The sequence below is a fragment of the Rhopalosiphum padi genome, chromosome 2 (genome assembly GCF_020882245.1).
Source record: "Rhopalosiphum padi isolate XX-2018 chromosome 2, ASM2088224v1, whole genome shotgun sequence".
Classification (NCBI taxonomy): Eukaryota; Metazoa; Arthropoda; class Insecta; order Hemiptera; family Aphididae; genus Rhopalosiphum; species Rhopalosiphum padi.
The window spans coordinates 2377153-2402107 of NC_083598.1; the positions used below are offsets into that span (position 1 = coordinate 2377153).

The 24955-nt window shown below is 26.7% G+C and overlaps 1 protein-coding gene across 4 annotated transcripts; it reads right to left on the bottom strand.

The window, feature by feature from the left end:
* Nucleotides 1-9799: 9799 nt before the first annotated feature.
* Nucleotides 9800-18581, bottom strand: LOC132920918 (uncharacterized). Of its 4 annotated transcripts, XM_060983651.1 has the most exons (7): nucleotides 18504-18581; nucleotides 18361-18440; nucleotides 17095-17251; nucleotides 11401-11545; nucleotides 11149-11289; nucleotides 10814-11077; nucleotides 9800-10208 (listed from the first exon to the last, which is right to left on the bottom strand). In XM_060983651.1, exons 3-7 carry the CDS (start codon nucleotides 17148-17150, stop codon nucleotides 10137-10139), a joined length of 678 nt encoding a protein of 225 aa, XP_060839634.1. In that variant the 5' UTR covers nucleotides 17151-17251; nucleotides 18361-18440; nucleotides 18504-18581; the 3' UTR covers nucleotides 9800-10136. The 4 variants fall into 4 exon arrangements, with proteins under 4 accessions (XP_060839634.1, XP_060839635.1, XP_060839637.1 ...); XM_060983652.1 differs by lacking the exons at nucleotides 17095-17251; nucleotides 18361-18440; nucleotides 18504-18581 and adding an exon at nucleotides 12572-12696 and having other exon boundaries at nucleotides 9801-10208; XM_060983654.1 differs by lacking the exons at nucleotides 17095-17251; nucleotides 18361-18440; nucleotides 18504-18581 and adding an exon at nucleotides 12577-12691 and having other exon boundaries at nucleotides 9801-10208.
* Between the last annotated feature and the right edge of the window lie 6374 nt (nucleotides 18582-24955).

The window sequence follows — 24955 nt, forward strand, 5'->3', positions numbered from 1 at the left end:
AGTGGGAATCAAAGAACCAACACGTAGTCTAAATATGACATCATTAGATTTTTGTTCATCGGCAATTTTTTTATTGAAAAATTAACTAGAAATTAAAATTAAAGCAGTCTGATCAAATATAAAACCTAATATTCAAAAATATTATTCAATTAAAAAAAATTTAATTTTTAAAAAGTAATTGTTTAACATAATTTATATTAGGTACTAAATTATATTATTATTATTATATTATATTAACCAAATTTGATAAAAATATATTATTGACACAACCCTTAATGTTATATTATTAACTTTTATATTTTTTTTTACATTTATTTTATTGTCAAAGGATAAAATTACAGTAATAAACAGTGAAAGAACTTTTATTGATTGATATTTTATATTTTATTTAATTAATTGTAATTTAAAAATACACACGATTTGATGAGTACACTACATGTGTGGTTTCTCCGCTGGTATCCAAAGTACAAAATAAATTTGTTAGTGTGCTTTATACTTAAAATAACAGTAAGTGTTATAACTTCAAATATCAATAAATATAATAATAAAAAGATAGGTAAGAGAGTATCGCTCTGCTGTACATCAGTACAAATTGAGTCACTATATTAGGTGTATTAAATTTGTACTAAATAATGACGTATTATTGTACACGAAAATCGTTTCTGAGTAGAAACGGTCTATCACTAAATTATATATTTACTATTATATAACTATTAAAGTATTTTATTTTACTTTTTATATTATATTAGGTTGATATAATTTTTTCTGAAAATATGGCGTTTATTATATTATTAGTATTTAATTATTATAATAATATAATATATTAGTACTGTATTATATGAATACTTATATAACTTAAAATTTAACAACAACTTTCTGTAAATACCGTAAAACAGTAAAAATAGGTTCATAGTATCTATAAATTATAAAATGATAATATTTTAAAATAAATCAAAAATGTTATTGTGAAATTTTACAATTTCACAATAATATAAAATGCATAAATGTTCCAAGTGCCAGCGAATAATGAAAAAAAAAAAGTAATAAAAAAGTAATTACGTCAAAATTAAAATTAAAATGTCTATAAAAAATCTACTTATAAAGAATCATGTATTAAGTTGTCAAGATTTTTAACCTAACAAATAATTTTTTATCAACAGTATTTTATAGAAATAGAAACTAAAAAAATTAAAATTTCTCATGCCAACAATTTTAAAAGTTAATCGTACCTACAATAAAAATGATAATATACCTACACATTTGGTCAATACAATAATATATCAAAAATCGTTTAAGGAGAAATAATTAATTTACGGGTGAATATTGAATGTTGTAAACAAGTTAAAACAACTTGAAATGATCATAAAAAAAATTATTTAGATTTGTAGTAGAATTTTTTTTTGTATTTAGGTTAAAAAGATTGTAAACTTTAATCTTGATGTTCAATGAAAAATCTATACACACGGTTATGCCACCGCCTTTATTATTAATAATTTATTTTTTTCTTCGTTCATCACTAAAATTATGACACTGCCATCAATATATCATGTATTCCACAGTCAATATAATATTACAGGTTCATAATATACTATTATACAAAAGTATAGCGTGTTAGTGTCGTGTTTTTCACCATCGTTCTCAACAGCGACCAGTCCGCTCGTGACCTATCGCCAACGTCGTCGAGTCCACGTCAAAAGTTAGTTAGTTTTGTTTAGTTCCCATCAAATATAAATATGGTTCCTCTACAAGCCCAACGTGAATTTAACACTAAATATATCAATAGTTTTTAGTATCATAAATGCTGAACCCAAAGTATTAATTCGAGTGAATTAGGTTTATATGTAAGTGTGTTTAAAAAATGGTTAGGTGAAGCGAATAAAGCTTTCAAACGGAGGAAAAATGATCACGCCATTAACATAAAGTAGGTATATATAAAACCGGATACGTGGTAACGATAACAGTGCTGTTGACAGAAGTGTTATCAACACTGCTTCACGCTGACCAGACGTGACGACCACCCAACTCTTATCACGTCCGACACAAAGGTGTAAAAATGTGTGTGATTTTCATGTAGATATTAATTCATTTTCCAGTATATTTTTCTATGTTACTTTTATAGTGTTACCAATTGTTTATAATCTTTTAGGAAGTAATTATGTTGTTGTGGTGCCACTGAAAGCGCGTTTCGCAGTTCATGTGCTCTATGAAGTGACCGGCCGTTAAATGACTAGTGACTACTATAATCGAGTTCGGAATGCTCGAATTATTTTTTTTATAGTTTTTCGGTCATTTTTTGCCTGCCCGTTCAGCCCCCCGGCTTCACGGTCTTACCGCGTTTCGTATTTTATTTGCCGTTTTAGCGTCTCAAACACCGCGGCCGTTCGCAAGTGTGCGTCGTGTAGTGAAGAAATTCTTTCTAGTTGTCCGCATATTTTATAATATTGCGTTTCCCGTTTCAAGACGGTCAGCGTTGCCAACGAAATGTTTGTATAACCGACAACGTATAATATATGTGCTAGTGATATTTTTTAGCGACGGCAGTGTCAACATCACATCGGTCCCGTCGTCGCAGCAGCATCGTAAGCACTAGTGGATTATACGTCCGTGGCTTTGGCCGATTGGTCGCACGTACGCGGGTGGAGTTGTATCGGTTCATTTGTATAATTGCATCGTATGATAATATTATACGTCTCCCCCGGTACGATCGCGTTGGGATGAAATCCGCCAATCAACACGGTCACATGTGAGTATAGGTCTACCATTTGTTCTTGCGTTAATAACGTTAATGTTATTATACGGCCGACCGGGCCGTCGATATTACTATATTAGTTTATTGTATTGAGATAACAGACCTTTTTTTATGCTGTTATATTAGTTTATTCAATTTGTTAATACGTATACATTCCACTTATTAAATTTGTTAATTATTCAGTTATATCCAGGATTACACTTAACAGCTACAGTGATCACTGTTATATTAGTATACCGCACTATACTGATCCACAGAGCAACTTGCATCTATATACTCAATTATTACGCTTAGTCATCATACATATAGATTAGTACAAAAAACGCTCTTAATTATTTGATGCCTTATCTAATGGTTAATTAAAATACTGAGCTGCTGTATTTAATTTTCACCCTTAGCTTGCCAATTATGAAAATCTAAACGATATACTACATATAAAAGATATTCAAAGAAATTCTTTGAGGAATCTTTGATAGAATCTTAGAATCTAATCCGGGTATTTAATGTTGACTAACCAGGATAGGTGTATGATACTGAATTAGTCGTTCGTTTTTATACAGTTTCACTATTGTAATTGTTTAAATGTTATATTTTTTGAAAGAGTAAGCCAAGCGTAACATACTTGATTTGAAGCATTTTTCTAATTTTGTATGCCATTATGAAAATGTTTAAGTATAATTTTACTAGTCGAACAGTAATGTGTTGTTTTTCCTAGTCGTGGTGAATTATTAATTTATTTTTAAAAAATCATTTACAAATAACAGAATTATCACTATATTATGGTAAACGGGCAGTTTGTAATATCTATTCAATCAAATCTTAAAGGCAATTGAACATACTTCATTTTTTTTCTCTTAAATAGCATTATGAAAATGTTTTATAATAATATTACATATAAAACAAAAACACATAGTTTCAAAAGAAAGTGTAGGACTATAATAATAGATAAGTAATATAACATATAATATATAATATATATAATAAATATTAGTTAAATATATTATATTAGTAAAATTTGAAAAGACTTCATTATTATACTATTTCAGCCTGAAAAAAAAAAACAAAAATACACAGTAAAAATGTGTTTACTTGTAAAATTTAAATATAACTTAAAATGTTTAAACAAATACATTCTGTTTTATTTAAAAAACCGGATAAAACGTTAAATAATTTGTGCTTATATATTTATTTTTATTAACACAATTGTGTTAAAGGGCATTAAACCTCAGGTTGTAAATCGCGCAAAATCTGTTTGATTACTTTAAGTTGGTGTGAATAAAATCAATACAAAGCTTTAAATGTTTTTCATTAAACATGTTACATGATGTTTTGAAAGTTTTCAATATTTTATCCTAGAACAAAGTTAAATTGAATTTGTTACTTTAACTCCTATTCAATTAAATCTTAAAGGATAATTGAACATACTTCATTTTTTTTTCTTTAATATGGCTTTGTGAATGTATTTCATAATAATTTTACAAGTAGGACAATGTATGGTGGATTTAGTTGAAATGTATGTAACTAAAAAAATAAAAAATAAACTTAAATAAATAATAAATATACATTATATAATATGTGGAAGAATGAGCCTCTCCCATAGATCAGTGTCTGTTATAATATATTGGACAAAAAAAGATTGTTTATCGAAAATCAGATTCACTTGGTACTTTTTTTAATGTAGTAATTGATGATTTTATTTGAAATTAAATTAATTTATGTCTGGTATGTACGACCGACAGTGGGTGTGGGGGCAAAGCAACTTACGGGTCACTTTGATTTAGTCATCTGGCCTTTGGATAGATTGTGTAGTGTTGAAATTTCCCTAAAGAGTACCGCTGCCACCAGAACTATTGTTTACGATAGTTCTGTTTGAGCCAATATCGTCCTAATTGAGAATATAGCCACGAAGTACGATACGAGTCTCAATTTATCTGACAACGACTATACCTATTCGTTATTAAATTATATATAATAATATTGCTTGAGAAATTGGTTGGAAAATAATACTAGGTACTATTTATAATAATGTAGGTACTACCTAATTATAATACATGGCATAGATATTATTACTTATTAACCATATTTGTATTTGGTGACAACTATGACTATCAATACGTTATTCAGTTTTGTTGTGACCATGTTTATATTTTATATTACATTGACTATATAGGTATTTGAATTTATTTTATGAACCTACTAATATCTAATATATCATGAGAAATAATTAGCCGATAGAGTACGATACTTTGTTACGTAAACTTAATTGTATTGTAGTCGCATTTAAAAAAAAATAATGTCAGTAAAATTGACTTAAGTTCGCCCAAACTATTAAAAAAAACGCATAAGGTAATTATTGATTTAAAAAATAGATTCGCTCCCCCCCTATAAAACTGTCTAGGGGCGTCCCTGAGACCGTCACAGGTAAATAATAAATTTAAAATTCCAATATTTCTTAATATGTTGTAATAATAAAAAAATCACATAATAAATGAGATGATACAAATATTTTCTAAGTGTATATATTTTATTGTTAAATATTCAGTGTAATTAATTAGAAGAAATAGACAAAGTCGTAAGGACTGATTCGTGATGTTAATTGACAAAAGTGCTCATGCTGTCGGAGTCCTCTCCAGCAGCGCTATTCTGTAACTCGATAAGGTAGCTTAACGACAACTTTCGATTCGTTGAGCTAACGAAAATTTTCTTATCGAATATTTCTCTTTTTTTAGTTGGAGGTCCACTATTGTTAGCCATTCTTAACTTTTTAAGGCGATCGCCCCTATTTACGAGCCGCCATTGCTCTTAATTCTAAGATTTGACAACAATAAGTGAGGGGCAACTGGTATTTATGGTCAGAAACAAAACAATAAGTATTCACTTTTAATAGTTATGATTTATTATATCTTAAAATAAAATGTTGGCAAATAGTCTCTATACCGAAAATCTGTTTTTACATCATAGACATTTACTAAGTGCTTAATATTCTACTCTTTACGTAAAGAAAAACAACAAATCACCAGTATAAATATTACTAATCACTTTATGTATAAGCAATTAAAACTTAAAAATAATTATCATTCATAGTTTTGCAAGATATTCTAAAAAGTATATAGCCAAAGTGTATATATTATAATATATAAACACAACTTAAACAACAAGATTTATAAAATAATAAAAAAAATATTTTCAAGACATGTCAATACAAATATGACTACTAATTAATCCGTAATAAAAAAAATAATTTATTCTCATTATCATTCTTGAAAAATAATAAAATGAAAATATGAAATATGTAAAAATTATCAACCCCATTCATTTAAGAAAAAAAATGATTTGTCATTTATATAAATTTAAGCTTTTGTCTTATCTACATCATTAACAATAAACGACAGTAAATTATAAAAAAACATCAATATTATAATATTATAAAAAAAAAACAAAACAATAGCATTAATAAAAGAAATGTATTGAAATGTTGAAACTTACAGAAGAATATTTAAACGCCATTATCTTTATTATTATCGACAAATTGGGTTACGTAATATAGACCTTATACAAAAAAAAAATAAAAAATTGTAAACTTATACCATATTATTATTATTAATAAACCTTAAAATTTTTCTTTGATCACTATAACTTATATAAAAAAAAAAAAAAAATAGAAGTTTTATATAATTTACATGGACTTGCTATAAAGAGTTGACCCTTGGCAAAAAGAAAAAAAGAACTCATTCAAATTTTTTAAATATTCGTGTGAAATATAATTTTTTTATACTTTTTATAAGACTAATTTAAATATTTAATTTTTATTTAGGAAGTAACCATATTTTTTCAATATATATTATGAATTTCTTCTGGATGTTTCAAGTTTACTGTGTATTTCAAAAAAAGTAAGTCTGAAAAAAATATAAAAATACACTTAACAGACAGTAAAGAATGTGTTGACTTGTAAAATTTAAATATAATTTAAAATGTTTAAACAACTAGATTCTGTTAAATTTAAAAAAACGGACAAAACGTTTTATAGATTTTTTAAATAAATAATTTTCGCTTATATTTACTTTTTATTAACACAATTGTGTTAAAGCCGTTAAAAACTTACAGTGGTAATATAATATAATATTGTCGTATTCACTTCCTTGCTAAAATATACCTGTATTTAATAATGTAAGTAACAGAAAATATTAAAAAAAAATATTAATGTATTCTATTATGCACATATTATTAGTAGTACCTGCAATATGTTAACGCTGATTAAGCTTGTGTTTTGTGCATGCAATTCATCTACCTGTTCTGATATTTTGTCTTCAGTTCTTTGAGCGACGATTATATTTATGTTTAATTCGATGACTGCCTTCGTCAGATCTGATTCTTTTGATTGACTTACTACTTGAATACTACTATGAATAAAACTACTATGAATACTCAATATTATGAATCATTTAAAAAGATGATTTATAGGACTATCATATTATACCGATTTAAGTAATTCACAAATTAGACTGAATATTTTTGAAATTAAAATGAAAATAATTTGAAAATAAAACTGTGTATAATAAAAATAAGAACGCTGTTCGATATTGATCACTATTATTCTGTTTTATTTTTATGCGTTCGAAATGTTAAAACTATAATTAATAATTATCTTTGTTTATAATTGTGTTATTTTATAATGCATATCAAACGCTAAATGGTTTGGATAAGCGAATTCTGTTTCGGATTATCAAATTAAAAACATAATAATATAAATATAGTTTTGTCATTCGGGGACAGTTCTAAGATCCTCCTTCCTCTATCTCAAGCCGAGACCCATTTTTGCACTTCTAACGTCCTTTTTACTAGTCGCGTGCAAATAATATTATAGTATTTATTGTTTACATCTCAATTTTTATTAGAGTAAAGGGAAACTAATAGTTTGGAAACCAATTTATTCGTTTAACTCGTTTGGATTGTAAACTGAGTGACGTATTGATACATTGAATTAATACGTATAATGTATTAATTTTATAATATTAAAGTGAAAAAATAAGTTTAAAAATATGTTATTAGATATTTTATCTAATAAACAGATTTTGTAATATACGATTGGTGAAAATCTAATAATAGTCCAAAGAAATTCATGTTATAAATCATAAATTATCAATAGTTATTTATTTTTGATTATTTTGGTAATTTAAGCACTTTCATCCCTCGAAAATAAATCCTGGTTACGCCACTGATCGTATGTTGAAAAAATTAAGGTATTATCGGTATATTTAGTTATTACGCGTTTGATTCTTGGGTCGACTTGTAAAGTTACGATATCTATTCGATAGGAATTAAATAAAATCCGGACTATGAAGTAAGATTTCTGATTATAAAAGTATGAGCTGCAAAAATTTAATAATGGAAATAAAAACGATGATGAATACTTAGTACTTACGTATTATAGTAACATACGTTTTCAATTTTTTTTATATATAGAATCATTTTTAGTATTATTAAATTCTATATGCTTGTGTTTATTTTACATTTTTGGCAGTATCTGTGATTCCACGTTATTTATTTTTTGCCATTGGCTAAATAAACAGTTATTATGATCGTATTATTATTATTATTATTATTATTATCATCATATTATTTGATCATAGATTCGCGGTTAATTTTATAAATATTATCACCTACTAAATAATTTGCAAATTTTCATATGGTTTTGACTAATTTGATCAAAATGTGAATATGCGGTCTTAAAACGCTTATAAAAAGAATTGTGTTCTTCTATAAGTATTTTTAATATTTTTAAATAACTATAATAAACATTTATAACTCATATAGTACATTTTTAAGGTTTTTGACCGAGAAAACATTTATTTGATCGAGAATAATTTTAAAAAACGTTGGTTTTTTTTATATTAAAACCAATAACTGTAAACGACTTAAGTGATCTACACATATTGCTGTAATCGATTGTACCTAATGTTTTGTATTATGCCTATACTATATATTGGACTAATAGTCACTCAAATCGATCTGCGAGGTATTATTATAATATAGGTAAGTAACTCGCATTAGTCAGATAATGCATATTATACATTAGTACTAAACCAGAAAATAAATGTGGATGCATTCACCTAGGTGTTTTATGGCTGCAAGTAAATTCTACACATATAATTACTTCTAGATCCGATCGTAATGAACTAATATATCGTTTTTTAAATGAAAACCATAATCATAATATTATGATATTGAATTTGTTATTGTTTCAGTATAAGAAAATTAATTATATTATTTTCCAAATCAATAGTTTCTAAACCGTTATTTGTTTGTCTCTGTAACTACAGTATAGGTATGTAGATATGCAAACATAAAATTTGCATGGGAATATGAATGGATAAATGGCATCGCTACGTCAGTAAAGTTTATCACCCCTCTCCGCCCTCCTTCTCACCCATTAGTGGATGGATAGACTTCCAACGGGTATATCGGCATTTTTGCAATCCTTAACTGCAATTACGAGTACTTACATATAGTGGGCTGAAAAAAATTTCAACTCCAAGTGGACGCACAGACTTTGATTTAAAATGTATAAATATATAGTATACTCAAGTTTTAAATCGTCTTGTGTAAAGAATAAATAAAAAAATCATCAGATATGTATAGGTAAGGTTTATTTAATATTGATTTTAAAGTTACATTGTGATCTGCAGATGTTATACAGAGTGATTCTTTTATTATGAAACATTCATTATTTCAAAAAGTATTCATATTTTTCTACATAGTTTCAAGTTGTTAAAAAAAAACAACGTTATTACTATATACTATATATACTTATTTTTTATATTTTTTTAAGTTTTTTACTTTTTTGAATAACAACACAAATTTTTAATTTTATATTCCAAATCAGAATAATTTTCTGAATATTTTAATACATAAAAATCGAATTTAGAACGAGTAGTTTATGAGTTATACGTATTTCAAGTTTAGATGCGCGGAGTTGAGTGGTACGGGGTTACCCCACAAAATGTTTGTCCACTACTCCGCTTGTCTAAATTTTAAATACGTAAAATCATACACTACTCACCCTTTATTTGGTTTTTTTGTATCCAAATATTTAGAAAATTATTCTGATTTGGAATATGAAATTAAAACTCTATGCTGTCATTCAAAAAAGTAAAAAACTTAAAAAAAATATAAGGATAAAAAATATTTAAAAATATAATTTTATAATAAAAACGTTGTTTCTTTAACAACTTGAAACTATGTAAATAAATGTTTTCAAAAACATGAATACTTTTTGAAATAATGAGTGTTTTATAATAAAAGAATCACCTTGTATTCTTGACCAAGAAAATAAAATATTATGTAGAATTTATTATATCCGGATGTGCATTCGTTTCGGTCTTGAGGGCTAGTAATGCCAGCAAACGGGTTCTTTCATAAGTTTATTGCTTGTTTCGAAGAGGGTTTTGAAGTCATGTAGCTGTTAATAAAATGATGTGGATTAATACATATCATATATAGGTAAATAAACACATAATTCTGTCATCATATGACAATATAAAAAAAAATCGTTTTTAACACTTAATTTTAAAAAGACCGTATGTCATTATAATGTTTACAAGAAAACTACTGGACTAAACATTTAAAAAAAAAAATTTTAATGGGTTTGATTCATCGAATATTGGTTTATATGAACTGGAGGACAAAAAGTAGTAAGTAAGTATAGATTTTTATTTGGAGATACTGCCAAATTATTTCTGATATCATTAGCAAAACCATAATATATGAACCATTGAACATATAATTCATAAAATTAATGTACGTAGATATTATTATAAATATTATAGATATTACTTAAATAAGTTATAATAACATATTTTACATCCAAGTCTAAAAGTATCCATAAGTACTAGAAAAAAAAAGAATCTAGACGTTTTAAAATATCATCTAGGGTCTATCAATATACATAAGAATTTAAAAGTTAAAATTCAGGTTTATCTTAATGAAACGTATTATGTTCACGTTCGATCATATTTTTATACAAATTATATATTAAAGTTATTATTAATTCAACAAGGAGCTTACTGGAATCTTTTTCATTGCGTCTGCGTTTTCATCTTTTAATTTGAGTTGGAAGTTTGATCGTCGCATGTATAGTCCAGTTTCTATCTTATGTTCTTTTATTTTTCGTTTTAAAAGTCTACCATGGTGGTAATGATCGACATTAAAACTTTCTCCGAATTTCACTTCCCTGAATATTATACCCCATCGTTCAACTTCCGGCGTAAGATTCTTAAAATTCTGTCTTTCAAGTCTTTTTGTACATGGATGCTGATAAGGTTTTTTATACTATTTGGAAATTTTTATTTTGTGAGAATTTGGAAATAACAGGTAACACAATAAGACAAATATTTTCTTACCGGCTTCTTGTTTAATTCCAATAATCTCTCTACCTCTAGTCTATTGCGTATAACGGGGGTGTTTTCGAGAGAATCACTTATGTCCCATGTTTCTATTTTGCCTTTAACAAGCCATCTCATCAGTTTGATTTCTTCTCGTCTCTACAAAAATGTATACTTAACACGTGTAAATAAATAAATTTATTTATATGTTGATGTTATGTGTGTTTATATAATATAAACGTTCATAACTTTACGATATTTATAATTTACCGCAATTATATCTAATTTTTCAGCTATCATTCGTAATTTGGTCTTTTGCATTTTAAAATAATAGCGTTCCAAAGCAGAATTAGTTTTGACTTTTAATAAGCCTTTTGGAGCAACATGCCATAAAAAATTGTTCATTTCTCCATGCCTATAAAAATAATTAGTAAAAATAGAATTAATTTTTTTATATATACATAAATAAAATAAACAATGTAATATAAAATAATGTAAATGTATGTTCAAGAACTTGTGATTACCATCCTATTTCAATATTATTTTCTACTCTACTCTTTCGTGTGACTTTCATTTTTTTTTTGACTTAGAATTTGTAAATTTGTCTTTAAAATATCTTGAATATAATCTTTAAAATATTGATTCTTAAATATAAAAAATTTAGATACGAATAATCATTTGTTTATAAAGTAAATATCAATTGGAAAATTGCTATAGAAACAATATAAATAAATAAAAATATATTTACCACGGCATACATTAAATGTTTGACAGCTACTGTTATAATTAATTACAGTGCATTCCGCTGCAGTTGTTCAACACAAATTATATCCTCTCCTATCTTTTATAAAATACAAAAAGTATTGAATTTATCAAAGCCTTTAAGCTCCAAAAAAATTTAGTGTGTAAAGTGAAAATTTTAACAAAAACGTATTTAGCCTAGAAAGAAGATATTTATTTTACTGTATTATACCATATATTATATAATATTACAATATTTATTTAAAAAAGTATTTATGTTAAATTATTATCATATTATCATAGGTTCCTTTTTAAACTATACTATATTAATACAAACAAAGTTGTCACATGTTTATTTTGTTTTGTTTTTTGTTAATTTTCATTCCAACTTATTAAATAATTATAAGAAATAAAACTTGATTAAATAATACAATTATTATTAACATATTTTATTTCATTGTAACATGCTTTGCTGCAAGTTAAATGTTTGATATTTTAAAACTTAAAATCACTATTCAGTTTTGGTTGAAGATTAAACAATTTAACCCCAATAAACAGGTTTAAAACGCATTTTTAAGTTCTCTTAAAAATTGGCTTTTCTATTTTGTTCATATACATTAATAAGTAGCTAAACATATTTTAACAATCTAATTTAATTTACCTATTTAAATGTTTTATTATATTTAAAAATTAGTGGTACCGTACTGTCTTGCCTTCCATATAAATTATGACAATGTATTACAACAGATAATAAATTGGCCCTTTTCCATAAGTTGTAAGTAAAATTGTAATTACAATCACTTTGATAAAACTACTACAATTTTGTCATCCATACATTCAAGTATTATACATATAACAATTATTTAATATATTTTTGGCAATGATGTGATAGCACAATAATAAAATATAACTATAAAAATATGCGAAAATGATGTAAAAATCAGGAAAAAAAGTATCTAGAACAAAACAACAAAATAGTGTCTATTTCATTGCAATTAGATTGATTGTAGAGTATTTATTTAATTTCAAAATTATCAATCTATCACACTATTCACACTTCCCTCAAAAATATAATTTAATACAATATCCAAACCCTAAAACAATTAACAATTGCGTTGGACTTATCGTATAATACACTAAAATATTTATTGTTCCATTTTAGACAGAAAGTAAAGGTACAAGTGTACAACTAGATTGGAATGTCAAGTGATACTAACATAGTATAACTTTAACATCTGGAATACTGCTATTAAGTGAAAATTGGCAATATATTTTGATATATGGGTTAATTTTATTGCTTTTAACAATATCGTATATCAATACTTAAATACTCGTAAGTTACAGTTTTTATAACTGACCCAATTGGTGTGTTATTGTTTTTATAGTCAAACCCAATTAGTACGTTACCGTTTTTATAGACGGACCCAATTAGTTGTTTATCTTTATCATAAATGTTATCTCGGACCCAACTCGGATACGTCCATGATGAACTCTTCGTCCCAATAATACCTAAATAGAACGGACGGATCACAATTCCATGCCTAGATTTTGGCCATTGTTTCAACCAACTATATAGGCAAAGCACATTTAAAATATTTGCCAACCAGCCCAATATAATGATAAAATTGAAAATTCGTGTTTGAAATTGAACTAATAAAATGTATTAAGATATACATCTTTTACTTTCGTTTGAATTTGCTAAAGAAGATTTGTTTAACGCTGGTTAGTGATTATGAATACTCTAAAAGTCTAGCATGTCATCTGTAAATTACGATTAATGATATATATATATATATACACACAATTACCGCTTCCCAATAATATTTTTATTTTTTAGGGCATCTACAATTTATTTTATTGCATGATTACTAATGTAAAGGCATACGTTGGATATGATACATTTTTCACACACAGCTTTGAAAATATTGAAAAAATACTTGGTTAGTTTAAATTATTTCATAATTGTATTATAATAATAATATACAGTGAAACCTCCCTTAACGAAAACCTCTAAATAGTGGACATTTATTTAGGAACGAAGACATTTTCACTACTTTTATATAAGAAAACCTCTAAATACCGGGCAATCTAAATAACGGATGTTTTTATGGCATTTTAAATTTTGATTTTAATTATTCTGTCGTAAATTTGTGAAATTAGAAAGTGCATTAACATACAAAATGACTTAGCGTTAAAATATACGAAACAATCTAAATTAACTGATTTTTTTAATATATGTTAGTTTTAATTTTTATATTATTATTTTTTTTTATCTTTTTACCTTCGAATTTTTAAAAATACATAAAAATAATAAAAATAAATTAAATTTATTATGTTCCTATGTATATATTTTATATAATGTATAAATAACTAAATAAATACATTTTTTTATTTTTCTAATATTATATTTCTTATATTTCTAAATACTAGACACCACCAAATAGTGGACAAAATTTCAGGAGGGTGTCCGGTATTTAGAGGTTTCACTGTATTAATATTATTAAATATTTTTCCTCTATATGTACTTCAATGGTGTAATTGATAATGGTTCAAGGGGGGGATAAAAATGAATATTCAAAATTCCCCCACACCCCCCGTAACTACATTTTATATCTCATTAGGTTTCAATATATTTATTTTATATTACATATTTCTCTTTATTTTCCTTAAATAATCAACAGGAAAATGTATAAGTAGGTACAATCGAATAAAATTAGACCCCTGACCTACACACTGTACGTATTACATAATATTATTATGTGAGCATGCAATTAGCAAGAGCTTACAATTTTTGGCTCAATCTGAAAATAATATTCTTAAAATTCCCAAGCTTTTTTTTCTAAATCCTGACATAATCCAGTCCGAGTAATATAATATAAGTATTTACTCTTTAGTACTTATAAAGTAATAAGCTTAACACAAATAAGCAATATTTATTATTATTAAGAAAATTAATTATTTATTATGTACATATACAAAAAAATGTAGATATCAAGCGAAATAGCAATTTTTTAGACAAAGATATGTCACAGGGTGAACTAGCCTAGCGGGAAATAAATAGTTTTAGATATCTTAATACAACTCACAATGAACAGAACTACAGAACAAGAAAACTTCAAATTTAAATTATTTTGTAAATTTTATAACTGATAAGTGATAACGTATCTAATTGACAGTTGTGTCACGCACATGCGCATTGGGTGATGTACATATCCATTTGGCCGGATTCAGTTTCGTAAATACGCGTCCGCACATTATAGCACGTCATATGTTAGCTATTCCAGGGTGCCGCCCAGACAGCCACGCCGGAACATATAATGTTTTTATAATATTCTATCTAGTTTATAAGTGAAATATTTAAAATGTAATATTATTTTAATATTTTAAAAACTTTATAAAAAAAATATTATTTTTCAAAACATTAATTTAATGTTAAAATTATATTATATTATATTTTTAATATTACAATTAAAATGTAACAGGTATATTAATGTAATATTTAAAAAAAACTTCTTTTAACATTTGGTTCAACATATTTCAACACCATTATATGTATAAATTCAAATAATATTTTCCATCATAACATTTCCAAAATATTTTGGATACATTTTTTTTTAAATATTATTATTTTTCATTCATTACAGATTTAAATCTTAAACTTAATTTTAATGAGCCGCTATAGTATGCGACATACGTATATCACTAAAGACTATGGTTAGCAAGTAGCAACTTTATTATCATCGACGATCGTAGTTTAATAAGAAAGTCAATAATAAAGATGTGTCTTTCAGTCAAGGGTGTCATATATTATTATATCGTTTGTATATTGTATATCCGCCATTGGCGGATAACCCCTTGAAAAAAATCCTAGTTGCGCCACTGTTTATAGTATAATATTATATTATAATAATATGTCAGCTGCGTCTATTTATTTCTTATAATTTATTGTTCGAAAATACAGTGGGGTTTCGTTTGGGGAAAAATTGGGGAAAGAAGTTCATTCGGATTACCTATATGACATAAAAAAAATCAATTTTCTTGCATTTTAAATTTTTATCCATGTTATATTCTTATATTAATTTGTATCAAAATTATAATTATGTACCTATATTTATATACAGCCAGCTAATATATATATATATATATTGTTACATATTATGCAATATACTGAACCCGCAAACGTTTAAGCAACATATTTAGTTCTTTGCAGTTTTCAACCCATTAGATCAGGGGTCGGCAACCTTTTTAGTTTTTACCTACACGAGCCATAATTTTTTTCAATTTTTCATTGAGGATCGCATAAAAAATAAAATATTAAACATATAATTTATGTTATATATATATAAATATATTACGATATATACATTATATTATACTATTAGATTACGTTCTTGCTCATAGCTTAAGTCATGAGATGTGCACATTGTTATATTAAAGTCGTAATTAAATTAAATTTATATAAATTTAAGATATAAAATTGAAATTTTAAACACCATGAAATATATTTGGTGGGCCGCAGCAAAAAGTTCCGAGGACCGCATTATATGACCGCAATGTATATAGGTCCGTAGGTATTCAGCGCTATTGTAGCTTTTGAAGTAAATATTTTTGTAGTGGGCAAAAATTCGTCAATCGACGTTCATATCTAAAATCTTAACGACAGTACACGTGCGATGTACGAACGTAATTGACAAATATTATTACATTATCATATACATACATACGTACATGGTACATATTATAATATATGTGTATTAATATAGCGATACGACAATATTATAATGGTCAAGTCTGTTTGGATTAACGAGACACTACTGTAGTATAAAAATAAACGAAGATATTATAAATTAATTGCAATGGTCAGACGAGTGATTGTTGGAAAAGCTAAAAGGTTTGGTTGTTTTCATTGGAATTGTGAAGGCCCATAATTATTAATAAATTATATAAATACTATATATATATATATATATAATATAACAATAAAAGTAATCTTATATTTAAATTGTAAATAATTTTTTTATAAATTTGTTATAAATTCATGAAAATGTTCTGAAGATTTTCAAGTACTAATATTAGAATATATTAGAGATATAACATTTTGAGAATGTTAAACATTTAATTTTAGTGTAATGTTTAAAAAGCGGACAAAAAAGCAAACTAAATATTATAACAACATTTCAGTAATCATAGAACATAACACGTTATATTTTTATACTTATATACCTATATTTACACTTTATTTTATTGTCTGGGCGGATAATCCCGCGATAACGGTTCATTCCGCCAATTGTAATTTTTTCATCCGATTGTCTAATTTTTCAATGGCTGTTATTTTTAACTTGCTTAACGGTATTTTTATAACCATCTCGGACTCTTCAATCTGTTGGAAAATATAATTATATCATTACAATTCTTGATATTAAAATGTTAAAAAACAATTAAAAAAAAGGAAGTGTGCAAGTGGGTAAGGTTCTGCTGTATAATAGAGATGGAGAGTAGGTCACTAAATAGATGTGTTAAATTTGAATGCAATAACTGGTATCATTGTATACGAAGAACGATTCTGAATGGGAATTATTTGTCAGTTTAGAATAATTAGTAGGATATTATATTATAATATTACTAATATTTAAATTGTAATATATCGTTATTTTAGGCGATTTCGTAAAAAAATTAAATTTCATAAGCTCATAATTTTTTTTCTATATTGACGCTTGAAGTTCTTTTTACAGTTATTTGAAGAAAATGTTATGGAGAACCTTGTATTGGGTGTTAAACCTTCGATATAAATCACAAAAATGCTATGAATTTTTTAACTTTAAAATTCATTACAAATTTTCGCGATTTTGACATATTTCGTAAACATTTAAACTTTAAAATTTAAATGCTTATAAAAAAAAAATTGTGAAACGATTTTTGATTTTTTGTTTTTCTACAAAAGTACAACTTATAAGAAACTTTGTTTACATTTTAAACATTTTTTGGAGTTTATTTTTAAAATTTAAAAATTTAAATTTCTAAAAATAGTTTTAAAAAAGTAACATATTGACTAATATTGATAAATGAAAATTTAATCGTCAATAGATAACGCTAATGTAAACATTTTGTGAATATTTCAAGTATTTAAAATTATTCGTTTTTGAGTGAAAGCAAAATGAAAAAAATCAATTTTGTCAAAAACTGGTTATGCTTAAAAATTTCCGTTTTCCAGTTAGTTTTTAAGGTTTGTCCTGGCACATTTAAAAACTACTGAACATTTTTCACTTTTGACCCTCCTCCCCTTCAAAGTACCAACTATATTCAATTTGATTTTTAAAGACGGGCTGAAGTAAAAAAAATCAAAGAATTATAACTACTCCAAAACGTGATGACAAACATAAAAAAAACACACACCATTGTAAGATCAATACATTCATCACTCCGTTCAGAATCTTATATTATTTTAAATGAAAAAATCAGAGAATGTATAATATTTGGGTAGGTACATACTTTTTGTGTCTTCTGTGCGAAGTCGTCGTTTTGAATTGCATCATACCCGATACTGTGTTCGGAATCGTCATCCGAATACTCTATATCATAGAACAAATAGTAATTAATATTAGGTTACGTTAGATTTTGTTAGGTAATGTCACCTTCTTCTGTGGGAACAATGAACTCATCGTCCCAATTATAGCTAAAAGAAAGGGACGGATCAGAATTCCAAGCATCGATTTTGGCCATTGCTTCTACAAACTATACAGGAAAAACACATTTAAAATATTTACAAACTAGCTCAATACAATGATAAAATTGATGATTTGTGTTTGAAACTAAACTAATAAAATAAGATAAGATAATATTATGTTTAATTTGTTTAACGCTGGTTAGTGATTATGAATACTCTAAAAGTCTAGCGTGTCATCTGTAAATTACGATTAATAGGGCTATCATATTATACCAGCCGGAGTAATTTATAAATTAGACAGAATATTCTGGAATGCGAATAAAAACAATTTAAAATAAATGATACTGTATATAAGTAAAATTAATTTTTTTTCTAATTTTAAACTTTAATTATTGTGAAAATCTTATTGTTTTTTGCAATAACGTAATGTGAATACAAACCTATATTTTTTATGCATTTCTAATGTAAAAATGACAATGTAGTATATCTATTTTAATATTTATAAATGTGTCATCGTATAGCATATTATGTCTTAACCGCAGTCGTGGATATAGAAATTAAATAAGGGGGGCTAAATAAAAAAAAATTACTTCAAGCACATAAAAACATAAGCATTAAGTTTAAGATTTGAAATATTGTAAGTAGGTAACTAAGGCCTAAGAGAGGGGCTTCAGTCCCCATAACCCTGTTCCCCCCTTTAATCCAAGAATGGTTTTAGGACGATTTTGTGACGGTACAACCGTTACCATATAAAATGGTAAAACGGTCTTTTTTAGGACCACAAAAGCACCCCAATCAATCACAATACAAAAACTGTACCGGCATTAAACATAGATACACAACGTGGCACACACGAGTAAATTGGATGATGAATTTACATTTGTTTTCAAGAATTAATAAAAAAGTTAGTTAATATGATTGGAAAAAAAATATACAATAATTGATCATAAAGAAAAATAATTAATACTCGTGAAAACGTGATCGTTATTGACTCATAAATTATCAATTACTGTTCACTTAAAAGAAAAAAATAATTAGATATTTTAAAATATATTATTAAAAATATATATTTTTGATGACTGTGGATTTTTTTCAAATAAAATCAATTGTACACGTATATCTAGGTATTTTTAATTTTTTACTCAAAATATTTTAATTGTACACTAAGTCCTGATTAACTTTAATAATATCTTATTTTCTACTTATTTAATAACTATATTTGAGTGTTGAAAAACAGTTAAAAAATATAAAATTAAATTATAAATCAGAGAGTGTACCTATATAATATTTAGGTAGGTACATACTTTTTGCGTCTTCCATGCGAAGTTTGAAACAGTGACTTCTGGTGTACACACAATATTATCATCGGAATAGTCTGTAGAGTAGAAAAAATAGTAATTAATATTAGGTTAAGTTATTTCGTGTTTCTTTATTATTATGCGTTTGATTCTCGTGTTTTCTTGCAGAAGAACCATTAGATAGGAATTAAACGAAACTAATACATTTACCTAAGGATTTTAATTTTTTTTTGTTGTGCACAAGCTCAACAAAGTCATCGTCATAATCATCATAGTCTGCCTTGCGTTTGTTTGCCATTTTAATATTTTAAATTAAATGCGAGAACAAAATAAATGTAAGAAACTGTTTTGAGAATGTTTGTATATTTTGTACGTTGAAACAAACTGATCGCCAATTTCTGTGGCTACGCTATTTTTAATTTTTAAACATCAACAAAATAAACGGTAAGGATTTTTTTTTTATTATTTTATTTATATAGATAGATTATAGATTATAAATATTATGTTATTATTAGGGCCTGGATTTAAATGCACTTAAAACCATACAAATATGCTCTAAAAAATAGACAAAAATGCATTAAAAATGAAAAAATGATCTTAAAATACTATATATTTTTTTATTCAATTTGTAATTTCTAAATAAGCTATAATCATTATTTATTATTTTATTAAAAAAAAAAAACTAAAAATTTGAAATGATGACTTGATTTACGTTTTGGCCGTTTTAGGGAAATATTATTCATTCTAAACATATCAAAATATAGATTAAAATGTATGTAAAATTAAAATTCTATAAGAGACTATTGTACTTACTAAATTTTGAGCATTGCATTAAATAATAATATATTGTTTAATATTATAATGTAATATGTTCAAACTCCTGCAAAGATCTTCTATTTATCGTATATTGATCAAATATGCATTAAAAACCAATAAAATGACCCAATAATGCTAAAAATGCAAAATACAATTTGTAGCTTTAAAACCCTCGTTACATGAAAAGAATTATGTACTTAAAAGGCATTGTGTAAGATCAACCAAAAAAATATGCACTTTGCATTGAAATCTGGGTCCTAGTTATTATATTAATAATAAATTATAAACTATATTAGGAAATTTTTCTATAATTTGGAGAATTAAGTGGAGAAACCACCCGGTAGGTTACTCATAATATTCCTATTGTTAACATCAAAATAAACAAAAATACCTACTAAAATATTATATTATTAGATAATAAACAGAATAAACTAAAGAAGATTTAGGTTAGCGTTCTATTATTTTTCTATCTCCTGTAACATAACGAATTTATGGTCTGTGTAGAATCAATATCGAGTTAAATTACATTGAATTTATTGACATAATATCTAAGTTTAAGTTAAGAATATCGTCTGTGTATATGTATGTCTTATTTTGTAAGATATTTAAATCTTTATGTAATTTATAAATATTATATCTAGATATCGGCCATGCAAAATATTAATAAATTACAATTTAACTATGTTCATATTACATACTATCTTGCTTTAAAATTTAAATACGGTAAAAATACAACGTACTAACACAGATAATATTTTAACAGTAAGTTTGATAGTAGGTAAATGCATTATATAAGTCCATATAAATAAGTTTACATTTATTTTACTTCAATCATTTCTAAAATTTTCTCTAAAATTATTAATTATAAATTAACTCTTATTATTAAAAATATATTTATTTCGCAACAACTTTATTGTTATACAAGTAATAAATCAACATAAACCAATTTTATTAATTTTAAACATTGTATTTTACATTTAAAATCACTTACACCTGGTAGTATGACATTTAAACTGGTACTATTTTTACTAACTTTGAAAAAGCGTTCAATATAGTATTGATAATACTTTATTAATTTTAAAATTAAAAAAATATTGGCTTCCCTAATCCCTTATAATATTGGTTCACATCCTTTATTTATCTACGTATGAGATTCAATAAATTATTATGTATCCGAAGAGATTGAAGTCACTTCAGGCGTTCCACACAAGGTGATCACCTGTCTACTTTTCTGTTTTATTTATTTAATAATAATATCATTTTTTCTTTTAATAATTCTAATATCTTACTTTTTGTTGATGATGCGAACATTTTTCAGTCCGATACTGAGGATCTCCAAAGTGATTTAATACCCTTTAACCACTGGTGCTTACAAAACAGCTTTTCCTTAAATATTAATAAATTTCTAATTATTACATTTTTGAATAAACCCATAGACTTGGTTTTTGATTATAATTTAAATATTATTACTATCACTCGTGCCTTTATATGTATAATATGTCTTATGACTAGAGTCATTCTATAAATGTGTGCTACGCCGAGAGCCCGAGAGCGTTACCGCTTCGTCATAAGCATCCTGCAGGTTGTTTTTAACCAGTTAGGTACAAAATAAAAAAAAAGCAAAAGTATATCTCTACAATACTACTATTCACAATTTTCACAAGCTGTACAAAAACGTCAAAAACTAATTTTACAATAAAATAATAAAAAAAAAAATATATAGAAAAAATAAACGATTAAAACTTAACAAAAAAACGTTTATTCGTGATCAAACACAATTTTAAGTACACTGAATATAAAATGTATAAACTAATATATATTATTGATATGGGTACAAAATATATATAACATTCTACATTATACTAGGCGCAGCAGCAAACCAAACGACGAAAAAACCTTTTCGTACGTTTCCACAAAGATCTGCGTTTCTTAACGATATTTTGTGCCACTTCGTACGAATAATCGTCGGCCGAAATTTCTATTTCGGTTTGGGCAGACGTCTCGCCTATCTTAATATTTCGCAAGGAAACGCATCGCCTCACCGGTGGACCAATGACTTTGACGGCGCTCACCGTCGGATCGTCGCCTGAATGTTGCGGTGTCGACGACGAGGGAACCGGCAATTCGGCTTTTGCCGCAGGCGCTATCACGGCGGCGTTCACGATGGCGATCATTCGCCGCATCTGCGGCCCCGCGTAATTGGGCAGCAGAATCGGCGATGGACGATACTCGTCGAGTGGAGCGTCTACAGCATTCTGCCGCAGTACATCGCCATCGCCGCCGGACGTCATTATATTTTGATGTTTGGCATCGATCTGAAGAACGGTTTCGCCGCCTTTAAACACGAAAATTCCGAAATCTTCGCGGTGGCGGTCGGTGCGTTTTTCCATTTTTTCACGACGGGAATAACCATCGAATCTGGTTTGATTTCGCAATGGTTCTTAATGCCATTGTTTTCTTGCATCATGATTTGTTGCAAATACTTGATAATAAACGAAAAAAGAGAAGCAAGGTGACTACTGTATTAACAATTAATCGATATGTGCTTTCAGAAATAACACTGAAAATCACAGACAGGTGATCACCTTGTGTGGAACGCCTGAAGTGACTTCAATCTCTTCGGATACATAATGATTTATTGAATCACATACGTAGATAAATAAAGGATGTGAACCAATATTAAAAGGGATTAGGGAAGCCAATATTTTTTTAATTTTAAAATTAATAAAGTATTATCAATACTATTGAACGCCTTTTCAAAGTTAGTAAAAATAGTATCAGTTTAAGTGCTATATGAAAATGATTGTAAATTTAAAATACAATGTTTAAAATTAATACGATTGGATGATATTGATTTATTACTTGTATAACAATAATGTTGTTGCGAAATAGGTTTATTTTTAAAAATATGAGTTAATTTATAATTAATAATTTTAGAGAAAATTTATGAATGATTAAAGTAAAAGAAATGTCTACTTATTTGTATGGACTTGTTGTACCTATTATCGAACTTACTGTTGAAACATTATCTGTATGCTGTGTTGGTACGCGGGTTTATACCATATTTAAATTTTAAAGCAAGATAATAATATGTAATATATGAACATAGTTAAATTGTAATATATTAATATTTTGCATGTTCGATATCTAGATATAATATTTATAAATCGCATAAAGATTTATAAGATTTACAAATACAAAGACGATATTCTTAATTTTAACTTAGATAATTTTATCTAACATAATATTATAAATTATAAAACTATAATAAATGTAACTACTACATGATATGTCTTGTACTTCTCCCCTCACTTGCACACTATATGAATCATGAGTCGTGACCACTATATCGCTCTATATTAATATTTTGTAAATACTATGTCTGGCCAAAACGTGAAAACGATGGCATAACGTTGGATATATTGTTACGAGCGTACGTCCGCAAATCCACAGCAATAACACGCACCGGAAGTATATCACACGCGTGTAACACATTATTATATATTAAACGCACCCGCGCATTGCTGTATATATATATATATATATATTATATGTGTTATTTTAGTTCCGTGAAAACTTTCGGTTTTTCAAAGACGTGAGGTTTTATGAGAGTCTTATGCCGTGGATTTTGGTGTTCGTGGTGGGCGCAAATCCTCAGGCAGTATAATATAAAAACAACGATCAAATTTCTTTCGTCTGTATATTGACGCCCATAGAAACTTTTTAATCTTCATCGGTCGCGGTAACGGAAGATGATATAAAAATAAATTCATCCCTCGCTTTTATCTCATATTCTGCTGTATGTGTAGTGTATGCTGTATTTAATTACCAGGCTGGAGGTGGCTCCTTGCCTCACCGCAACCAACCAACTGTATGTATATTTCGCTGTCAAAGCGTCAATGATATAACTTAGGTCTTAGGTAATAACACTAACTCCTATTCGACTTCATCAATGCTGTAATAAATTCAATAACGAACGTTAAATCATTTGAATAATTCACCACCTAGGACGAAGTCTTCAACAATCGCTTTGAACGAACTCCACGAGTGCAATAAGACATAGAGATTTAATGTTGATTAAACGGAACACAAAAATATATTTAATTATACGTTATTTTTAATAATAATTTTAAAAAGGTAGGCAAGTGGGCACCATTACGCTCTATTTATTAGAACGTGTCAAATGTATCACTGTTATGGGTATGTTAAATTTAAATTCAATGATATATCATTGTAAACGAAAAACGATTCTGAGCTAAGACTGTCTGTCAAAGTGTGTCAACCTACAACACTAAGTATAATTCAT

What these genes read in the sequence shown, in the direction of transcription:
- LOC132920918 (XM_060983651.1), bottom strand. Translation starts at nt 17,150, where the DNA reads ATGAACCGTTATCGCGGGATTATCCGCCCAGACAATAAAATAAAGTGT. An exon ending in AAAAATTAGATATAATTGCG is followed by an intron (nt 11,290 to 11,400) that starts GTAAATTATAAA and finishes ACATTTTTGTAG; the next exon opens with AGACGAGAAGAAATCAAACT. An exon ending in TGGAATTAAACAAGAAGCCG is followed by an intron (nt 11,078 to 11,148) that starts GTAAGAAAATAT and finishes ATTTCCAAATAG; the next exon opens with TATAAAAAACCTTATCAGCA.